This window comes from Ascaphus truei, chromosome 9 (genome assembly GCF_040206685.1).
Source record: "Ascaphus truei isolate aAscTru1 chromosome 9, aAscTru1.hap1, whole genome shotgun sequence".
NCBI lineage: Eukaryota > Metazoa > Chordata > Amphibia > Anura > Ascaphidae > Ascaphus > Ascaphus truei.
In genome coordinates, this window is record NC_134491.1 from 68,572,031 (window position 1) to 68,582,822 (window position 10,792).

General features: G+C 46.0%; 1 protein-coding gene across 7 annotated transcripts in view; it reads right to left on the reverse strand.

Annotated features, from left to right (window-relative positions):
- The window catches only part of AP4B1 (adaptor related protein complex 4 subunit beta 1), a 59,029-nt gene that overhangs the window by 45,972 nt on the left and 2,265 nt on the right, over positions 1–10,792 (reverse strand). For all 7 annotated transcript variants that reach the window (XM_075615312.1, XM_075615311.1, XM_075615308.1 and 4 more), the window contains 2 exons: positions 10,351–10,539; positions 931–1,155 (listed from right to left, as the gene is read on the reverse strand). In XM_075615312.1, coding sequence (XP_075471427.1) covers positions 931–1,155; positions 10,351–10,463 — 338 coding nt within the window. In that variant the 5' untranslated portion in view covers positions 10,464–10,539. The remainder of the gene's footprint in view (positions 1–930; positions 1,156–10,350; positions 10,540–10,792) is intronic.

The following is a 10,792-nucleotide window of genomic DNA, read 5'->3' on the forward strand; positions in this document are numbered from 1 at the left end:
AGGCTTACAATAAACATGCAGGTAATCTACCTCCTTTGCTGCTAGAAAGGTGTGCATTGCATGCAAAAGAAAACAACAATTATACATTTATATAGAGATTATACAATTCTGTAATCGATTACCAAATACTGTGGGATTCTATATAAAACATCTCACAACACCACCAGATAAATAAGATGATCAGGTGCTAAACAGCCAGAATCAAAAAGGTCAAAGGAGAGGCGAGCATACTAAAAGTAACTTATTAAATCAAAGATAAAATCCGCAAATTGTACATAAAAAACATTACATTTTTCAAAACATTGGTCACATTTAACTTTTGCTAATTAAACTTGAATAACTTAATATAATTGTGCTCCAGACATTTTGACAATGCTATTCGGCCAAGCATGAATTTTGTGTATAACTGATACCTGACTCTTCCGTTCATCATCCAGACTCTTGCGTTCTTCTCAAGGATGTCTTCTTTCTACTCCCTTTGTATCTAAAGCCCTCTCCCGCCTTAAACCTTTCTCACTGAGTGCCCCGCACCTCTGGAATGCCCTTCCCCTCAGTACCAGACTAGTATCCTCACTATCCACCTTTAAGACCCACCTTAAGACACACTTGCTTAAAGAAGCATATGAATAGCACTGTGGATATTCTGAACACATGATACATAAAGCTTGGCCCCCTGCAGACGCACTTACCAGAACTCCCTCCTACTGTCTCTGTACGTTCTCCCTACCTACCAATTAGACTGTAAGCTCCTCGGGGCAGGGACTCCTCTTCCTTAATGTCTAAAGCACTTATTCCCATGATCTGTTATTTATATTATCTGTTATTTATTTGATTACCACGTGTATTACTGCTGTGAAGCGCTATGTACATTAATGGCGCTATATAAATAAAGACATACAATACAATACCTTCGCTGAAGCTTATACTGACCTGAGGTTGCACATGCTCCTAAGTGCGAGTCCTCTCACCATGGGGTTAGCATCTGAACAGTCTTTGCACAGAGTGTTGATAGCTAGAAGTGCCAAGTCAGGTTTTAGAGCAGCATACGTGCACATGTATAAGTAGACCAGCTTCTTCTGGACAATGTCTACAGTGGCACTGGCCTTAACCATCTCCATGAAGACGCTGGACACATCCACTCCCTGAGTCATGTGCCTTTACAGGAAGCAACCACAATAGAGGTGTCAATGAGTTATAACACAGACAGTCTGCTTACTTGCTATCAAATGGCTGCATTTGCTCAGTTTAGGCATAGCAGAGTTCTACATATTCTGGCTACTTTCTATTTTCACTAATAAAAAAGGAGCTATACAGAGATAAAAATGTTCTGCTTCTTTATACAATGCACCATGCTAATTTTCAAAGGGTTGTGGATGGTTTTCGCTAGTGTTGTACCAAGTAGTGAGTTTTGAAAAAACGGGTAAAGGGTACCCGGCCAAAATCAATAGTTCTACCCGGCTGGGTACCCGGTTACCCAGCCAAAATCAATAGTTCTACCCGGCTGGGTACCCGGTTACCCAGCCAAAATCAATAGTTCTACCCGGCTGGGTACCCGGTTACCCAGCCAAAATCAATAGTTCTACCCGGCCGGGTACCCGGTTTTTCACTTACCTGCAGGGTGGCTGCGACATCTAGGATCAGCAGCAGCGGTCCTGTGGCGGTGGCAGCATCGGAAGTGTCCTCAGCCGGCGTGGGACAGCAGGAATCCATTCTGCAGCAGGTGAGCAGTGTGTATATGTGAGCCGCCAGGGAACCACGTGACAGGCGCAGGAGCGTTCCTATTGGATAGACGGCTGTCCAATAGGAACGGTCCTGCTCCGCTCACATGGTTCCCCGGGGGCTCACACACACTGCTTACCTGCTGCTGTGCTGAGGAATGGATTCCTGCTGTCCCACGCCGGCTGAAGACACTTCCGATGCTGCCACTGGACCTCTGCTGCTGGTCCTAGATGTCGTCCGTCGCTGCCTGAAAGGTAAGTAATAAGATTATTTTCAGCTACCCTGACATTACCCGGCGCTGGGCCCACTTCTCAGTTGCCGGGTCCGGGTAATGTCCTGGTAGCTGAAAATGTGCCGGGTAATTCCGGGTACTCGGTACACCACTAGTTTTCGCCTTATACTGTACTGTACTTGCTATCATAGCTTCAACCCCCTCACTTCAAAAGCAGGGTACAATTTATTGCAAAGTAGCAAAGAGATTGTGTCTTGGCCTCTATTTTTAAATGATGCATTTTTTTTAGACCCAGCAAAATATACTTTTCTGAAAAAGATCTTATTCTGTCCAAGAAAACCTTTATTTTGAAGCTCTCATTCTTCTTTGCATAATTTCACCTGGCGTCACAAATTTTCCACAATTAATTTTCAATTGAAACCTAAAAAATTACTGCCATTAAATGCCTTTTAATGTAAGTTATATTTATTATAATGAACTTATTTGAAACGTATCAATGGTGAAAGGTAACAAATAACCTGAATAAAGAATTTGCAGATTACTATTTTTCAGTATGGAACCTCATCAGATAAATATCCAGGGAAAGTTACAACAGACCAGAGAAAAAGAACCTAGTAAGGGCACTCTAAACACATAGGTGGTATGGTGAACACTTTAAAATATACATTTTATTCAAATAATGTTAAAATAATGGGTGATAAAATAAGAATTAAACGTTTAGATCCTTCATATGAAAACTGAATGTGGTGTTTTGGATCAATGAATGCTGACTGCAAATATCCTCTATTAATGTATGTTGCAGTTTGGACCAGTGAGTATGGTGGAGTCACTGTCCAGATGAACCAAAGCACCCTAAATGTCGCTGCTGTAGCAGTATGTGCCAGTATAAACAAACCCTAATACGCAGAATATACAGCACTCTAACATACATAAGAAACCCTAGCCAGGTCTGCCAAAAAACAATGAGGTAGTGTGACTGGCTGAATGAATGGGATCCTGGCTAATAATATAGCTAATACAGAGCTAGGAATACTGTAGATAGATGATAGAATATAGGGTTTGTATATAATCAGATCAATATCACTGGCTATGAATATAACCCTAGGAGAAGTGATTATGAGTCTAGGGAGCAAAGCAATAAGTCCCTAACCACAATGTGGGTATAACATACTAGGTTCACATACATAGTAACAACGGTAGGGCTGACTCAGATCAGGTAGGTATAAAATCTGTTCAGCATCTCTCAGGTAGGTGGTGTGTATGATAACCAATCTATCCATAAGGTGGTAAACAGTACTGACCCAACACCAACTCTGTTGTCAGAGTTGATCTCTAAAGGATCAGTACTCAGTGAGAGGTAGGAGATAAATACATGGTAATGCTGAAATAAATAAACATAAACTGTGACAGCAGGGAGAAGGGTATCTTGGTTCGTGTGGGTTCGTGTGAGCTATAGAGCTAGAAACCTACGCGATTCCTTGGTACACAGCCATTATGTGGAACCACAATCTAGCAACTGGCTCACAGTAAAACCAGTGGGCACTTTTACCTGTCAAAAGTGTAAAGCCTGTAAGAACATCAAAGTCAGTAAGACATTCAGCAACCATGATGACACCAGAACTTACACTATACGCAAGTTCATTAATTGTGTCAGCATGGGAGTAATCTATATGGGCACCTGCCTATGTGGCAAAAAATACGTCGGCAAAACGAGGAGACAATTCAAACAGAGGGTTCTGGAGCACCTCGGAACCATCAGAAATAAAAGTGATACTCCGATGGCCAGACATGTTAATTTCTGCCAAAATGGCAATACTGATTCAATTAGCTTCATAGGCATTGATAAGTATTCACCTGGTATTCGGAAGGGGGACTGGGACCTGGACCTTCTTAAAAAAGAGGCGAGATGGACCTAAACTTTGGGTACCATGTCTCCCAGGGGCCTTAATGAAGTGTTCATGTACTCTCTAATCATTTGAACAAACTATAATGGTCCTCACTACCACTATACTATCCATCCTGTTAACTTGTCCTCCGGCCGCGAGGGGAGGCGCGAGTGGTAAGCCGAAATACATAAATAAATACCAAATCGGAGTGACTGTGGGAGGGTGGGGCGCCGGGAGGGGGTGAGCCCTGGTAGCGTGGCTGAGAGGGAGAGGCGGCCATCTTGAGGGGGCCCCACACGGAGGTACCAGCATCCCACAAAGTGCACTAATAACAGAGTCCTTGCCTAGGGAAGAATTTCCACTGTTACCAGAAGCATTGAGTCCCATATCACTGCAGCTGCCCTGACACAACAACATCACAGAATAAATAAATAAATAACTTTGTCTCGCTCCCCCATAAGGACCCCCAGGTGCCTACACCGTCCTTACGTCTCGCCCCCCCTGGACCACCACCTTTCCCCTAACGCTTACGGCTCCAAGCAAACATCCCTAGAAGGGGGAACACCGCGGCAATGCAGTCGCGACAGAAAAAAGCCTCAACTACGGCGGTAACTAAATACTTCCCGCCGGCACAGAGAAGCCCAGGCGCAACGCCTGACAACCAAGACGGCGCTGACGCACGCGGCTCCCCCACCTCTGCAAGCGACCGCCACGACCGTGGAGAGTTAATAACAAAAGCATACCTTGAGGATTTAATGACATCCCTCCACAACAAACTCCATCCCTCACTGCAACAGTATCTCAAGATAGTTGTCACGGAGCTCAAGGAGGAGATCTCAGGCCTCACCGAGAGAACCACCGAGCTCGAGACAAAACAGGGAGAGACTCTTCAGAGGCTAATGGAGGCCGAAGACGAAGTATTTCGGCTGGGGGAAGAAGTGACGGGCCTAAAATACGCGATAGAGGACCAGGAGAAAAGGGACAGGAGACAGAACTTGCGGATCCGCAACATCCCTGAGGCTGTTCTCCCTGATCTCATCCGGCCGTACCTTCTGGAACTTTTCTCCTCCCTGTGTGGCTGTGAAGGTAATAAAGTATTATAAGAAACTATTCGTCCATTTTGTATGCATTCCGCCATATTGAATCTGCTTTAATTGCAAGGCTTGGAAATAACGCAGTATGTTTTTATATAAGCTAATAAGTCTCTCTCTTTCTCTCTCTCTCTCTCTCTCTGAGGTGAATCGAAACTCAACCAGGAGCCTTTTTTGCTAACTCTCGGTTTCCTGTGAATTCAGCTGGTCTACAGAGAATCGAAACTGAAACTTATTGTCTGCCTATATATATTCTGTAATACATATACTCGGCACGTCAGTCTGAACTACGGAGCCTGAGGGAACTGATACATGACTCTGTGTCATTTATTGGGATCCGGGGTGCACCCAGGCTTGTGTTATACTAATTTGGCAATCCACATCTGAGCAGAGACCCTGACATGAGAAGGGAACCTCAACATGGCGACGTGGAACCCAGAGACATGGAGATAGACCGGGCTCACCGAGCCCTTGGCCCCAGGTCGGAGGACCCGAACAGAAGAAGAGACCTGATTGTAAAATTCCACAGCTACACCACCAAGGAACGAATCCTGACAGCTTGCCGAGAAAAAGGAGACATTATCTTCCAAGAGGAAAGAATACAAGTCTACAGCGACTTATCCAGAACCACCGTTAACAGGCGAAAGGAACTCAAACCTTTAACGCTGCTCCTGCGAGAAAGTGGCGTCCGCTACAGGTGGGGATTTCCATTTAGACTAACGGCCAGCAAGAATGGGAAATTCTTAGCCCTGTGGCGCCCGGAGGAGATGGAGGCATTCGCGAGAGCACTAGGCCTCACTCCTCCGTCCTCCTGGGGATCAGAGGAGCGCCCGAGCCGAGACGCTGGAGAGGAAGACGGGCCCAACCACCCCTCCCGCAGAGCCGCTGCTCCAACCCAAGCGCAGGCAAAAAGAAAGTAAAGGAAAACCCAAACTAACCTCCTTACTCCCAGTTGGCCGTTGCCGCAGACCTGTCCCAGCGCTGAGCGGATACGACCGCCTGCAGTGACCACTGAAGAGGAGACGCAAATACACCTGCTAGCGGCCGTCCACTCCGTTGAGTGCACCTGAACGACGCGATAAAATCCCCGGCAGCGCAGACGGCCCACCTGCATCATGGAGAGAGATCACTTGAAAGACAGCACGCCCCTGAGGGGCTGCGGGAGACGAAACCATTGCCGAACTCGCGCCTGAGGGCCACTCCGCTGAGTGCACCTCGACGACGCACCCAGTACCCAGGTCTCATCGGAGACCCACCTGCACCACCATAGAAGACCTGCACGAGCGGGCCAAGGAGCAGAGCCGAGAGGGAGACGCCGGTTGTGGCTTTTGGGTGGGGGGGGGGGGCGAGCTGGAGAACCTGGGAGGAGACCCCGGGAGGAGAGTTCACTTGGAGCCGAGGGGGGCCCCCTCTCTTGCGGAGAACCGGCGGGAGGACGCCACGGCGCCAGCTGCAGAGAACCGTTCCTGTTCCTGAAGACGGTCTGTGGGGGGGGGGGGCAGGGGGGATCTGGACGTGGCTAGACTCCATGGGCCACGCAGAAAGACTGTCGATCATCCATATCCATAGAAGCGTACCTGGCCCCCTCGTGCCTCCCCCCCCTCCTCCTCCTCCTCTCTCTCCCTCTCTCCTCTCTCCCCCTCTCTCCTCTCTCCCCTCCCCCCCCATCTCCATGTGTCTCGCAGTAAGCAGACCAGGCATGAGGGCTCAAGTACTCTGTAAATATTAGCCCTGTTAAATGGTATGTGTGCACTGTAGAATGCAAAGCCTGTGAACGACTCAATTGAACCAGCTGGACCCGCCCCCTCTCCCCCCCCCCTATCCCCGTGTGCCCCTCTGACACCTCCCCTAGCCCCCCCCGCCCCCCCGATCCCCACTGGCCCCCCCCGCCCCTGCCTCCACTATGCGACCATCTCGCGCCCGCCTGGGCACCCATCTCCACCCCCCACGACCATAAATCATATTGGCGCCCACCTACCCCACTAGCAGTCAACGAGATAAAACGGCGGACACGCGGGGCACTTTAGTAATAACACAACTTGAGGCGTCGCTGCCCCCCCCCTCCGCTCCACGCGTGCCCCCAGGCACGGAAATATGCAAGCTCGGCACAATCTCCCCACCACCAGGCTCAAAAGTAAAAGCTGACATATAAAGGCCGTCCCACCCCGCAATAAAGGCACTACCAGAAACGACATGATGCAGACAGGAGCCACAAACAAGAGGTTGGCTAAGAGACCTACAGACAGCCCTCCTCTGTTAGCAAATTAGCCCTACAGAATAGGCACTGTATAAGATAGCTGTGTGTTCATTATGGTTTATGCTTGTTAGAGTTAAAAAAGTTAAATATGATGTTAATGTCAAAACGTTTATCCAGAGGGACTCGTTGTTATAACTGATCAGCCATGCTGGGAAACCACTGTTTGCGTTACCTGAATGTATGTTTATGCAAAAGATCAACTGTTCCACTCGATCATCACAGTCCACCTCTACCCCACTAAGGAGCACCTACCCTTCCCTCCTTCCGCCCCCCCTTCCCCTCCACCCCCTCTCTCTCTCCTTCTCCCTGTTGGCTATATACACACAGGGAAAATGATTTTGAAAAAACCACTCCCTCCTGGACGAGGCAGTCCGTACTCCCGGGTCTACCCCCCAAGGACCCTAAGTCCAAATGCCGGTACGCAAACCCGGCTACACTCTATTGGGGGCGCCCTCAAGCCCCCATCCTCTATCTCTCTGCCTGCTGGTGCTGTCCCAGCAGTCCTTTACCCCACCCGAATTTTCCCTAGTGGACGTTTGGAGATACAAGCGAAAGATTCCTCCTTGAATGCACTCAGAAAGGCTAGTGAGAGTGATATGGTTGATACATTAAAAACCTTTTAATCACATATATATATAATTAAAACCATGTTTGTACAAACATGGTTTTAATTATATATATGTGATTAAAAGGTTTTTTAATGTATCAACCATATCACTCTCACTAGCCTTTCTGAGTGCATTCAAGGAGGAATCTTTCGCTTGTTTTTTCACTATTATCCTTATCCTCTTTTGCACCAGTATTTGGCTTCACTCATCTACTTATTATTCACTACTTTTGCTGATGCGGGAGCTCCCCCTTACCTTTTCCCTTCCCCTCTTCCCCAGTCCTGGATTTGTTAGGACGTTTGGAGATCCCAACATCAGGGCCAAAGGGACTATACCTTTTACTCCGCACCCCACCAGACCTATTCTCGCATTGATTACCTCTTTACAACAAAGAACGTCTTGGATGCCTCCCAAAAAACGGATATAGGCCCGATCACATGGTCGGATCATGCCCCTATCTCTTTAACTCTCTCAGTTCCGCTCACAAAGTCGAGCGCATTTAACTGGAAACTAAACGATTCATTATTGAATCACCCGGAAATAGAGAGAGAAATCAAGACAGCCCTATCAGAGTACTTCAGGAACAACTCAGGTTCAGTCCCATCCTCAGCAGTACTATGGGAAGCCCATAAGGCAACCATCAGAGGTACTTTTATCTCCATAGCATCCCATAGGAAAAAAACTAAGACAAAACTACTCAAAGACTTGACAGAGAAAATAATCAAACTAGAACAGCAACACAAATCCAACCCCTCTGGGAAAATATACAAAACCTTAACAACCGCCAGAAACGAGTTGAAAAAGATCCAACTCGAGGATGTCGAAAAAGCCCTTCGATGGACTAACCAGAGATACTATGATAAGGGCAACAAAGCTGACAGACTATTGGCCAGTAAATTAAGAGGGGTACAAAAGAGGTCCCAAATAACTGCGATCAAGAATAGGTCAGGTCATATATTATATAATGACAGACACATTGCAGATGAATTCACCAAATTTTATACCAAATTATATAACCTCAGAACCCAAGAGGAAAATAATAGAGCATCAAGGCTTACGGCAGTCTCTAACTATTTAGATAGCTGCAACCTCCCATCCTTGACGGAGAAGGAGAATGAGACACTTAATGGGAAAATTACAAAAGAGGAATTGGCAGATGTGGTAAAAGCTCTAAAACTATCCAAAGCCCCCGGCCCTGATGGATTCACAAACACCTACTATAAGAGGTTTCTCCCGTCCCTATCTCCTTACTTACTGGACTTGTTCAACTCCTTTATGGAAGGTGACCCCATACCAGCATCGATGTCAATGGCTAACCTAGCAATAATCCACAAAGAGGGGAGAGACCCCATGCAATGTGGAAGTTACCGCCCCATATCGCTGTTGAACAACGACCTAAAACTATATAGCAAAATACTAACTAACAGATTAAACCCCATCCTACCCAGACTTATCCATAACGATCAAGTGGGATTTGTCTCGGGCTGTCAGGCTTCGGACAACACCCGCAAAATTATAAATAATAATAGACCACATTAACCTTACAAACACCAAGGCAGTTCTCCTGAGCTTAGACGCAGAGAAGGCGTTTGACAGAATCAATTGGCTATTCTTAGACAAAACCTTACAAAAATTTGGCTTCAAGGACTCATTCCTAGAGGGGGTCCGAGCACTGTACCAAAATCCATCGGCGGCAATCAAACTCCCGGGAGGCACAGCGCAGAGATTTCCAATAACGAATGGTACAAGGCAGGGCTGTCCTTTGTCCCCTCTCCTCTTCGCCCTGACGATCGAACCCCTGGCGGCCAAAATACGCGAGAGCATAAACATTCAGGACTTTGATGGCCATTCATTGCCTTCTACACTGAACATTTATTACATCTCATTTAACTTATGGTCTTTGACTTTCTGTCTTCCCAAGTCATTTCACTGAAGTGTTTAACTTAATTACAATGTAAAATGGGTGCTAAGCTTTAAAATGATTCTGTAACCAGCACATACTTGCACACACGACAGGTATTTATAATACATATAAAATGTGACAAAAATACACAGTGATATACATATATATTCTCTTGAATAAGGGTCATTTAGTTAAACCCTTTGGCCAAAGCGTTATAAGCCTGCAAGCCCCATCAAGGCATGACCAGTAAGCAGGTCCTAACACTACCTATGCAAATTCTCATTTACCTCTGCTGGAGGGAGAATGGCCACAATGGACATCCTGTACTGCACAAGAACATGAAAAAAATCCTTGCTACATAAAAAGTGGGGTGGGGTGAGGTTAACCCCTGGGAGGAGGGGCCACTAACCTCCAAACAACAGATACCGGTTGAAAATCAAATTAATAAACACAATCCCAGCAAGTTCAGAACCCCAAAACCCACCAGTTACATAGTAGATGAGGTTGAAAAAAAGACATATGTCCATGAAGTTCAACCTATGTCACATTTAGATACTTATCCTATACAGTATTTAATCTGAAAATGAACCAGACTACAGAGAACAGCGCACAATACTATTGACAATGGCAAATTTACAGAAGGCATTTCCCTACCGAATAACCTTAAGGATGACATTTCTGTATCTCAGTTGGTCAGCCTGGATGTGAGGATTAGTCAAAGCTCTCTTCAGCTCCTTGATAGCATCTTCTGAACCCAAGTATGGCATTGTGAAGAAGGGAGGGTTTCACAACTTGGCTTAATTCCACTCCAGTATGTAGAGGACAGCCAAATATTTTCAGTATCTAAACATTAAAGAGTTAAGAAAACAAAAAGTTACTAAAGTAAACATGTAATCTTAAAAAAAAAAAAAAAGGAAGGGCGTTTAAAAAAATATTCAGCACAATATAGAAATGACAGGTGAACACGTGAGGTTTTAAAATGATTCTGTAACCAGCACATACTTGCACACACGACAGGTATTTATAAATACTCTGTATATTACACCACTGAAAAACTATTGCAACCTATGACAACTCAAAAACTTTCCTGCTACTA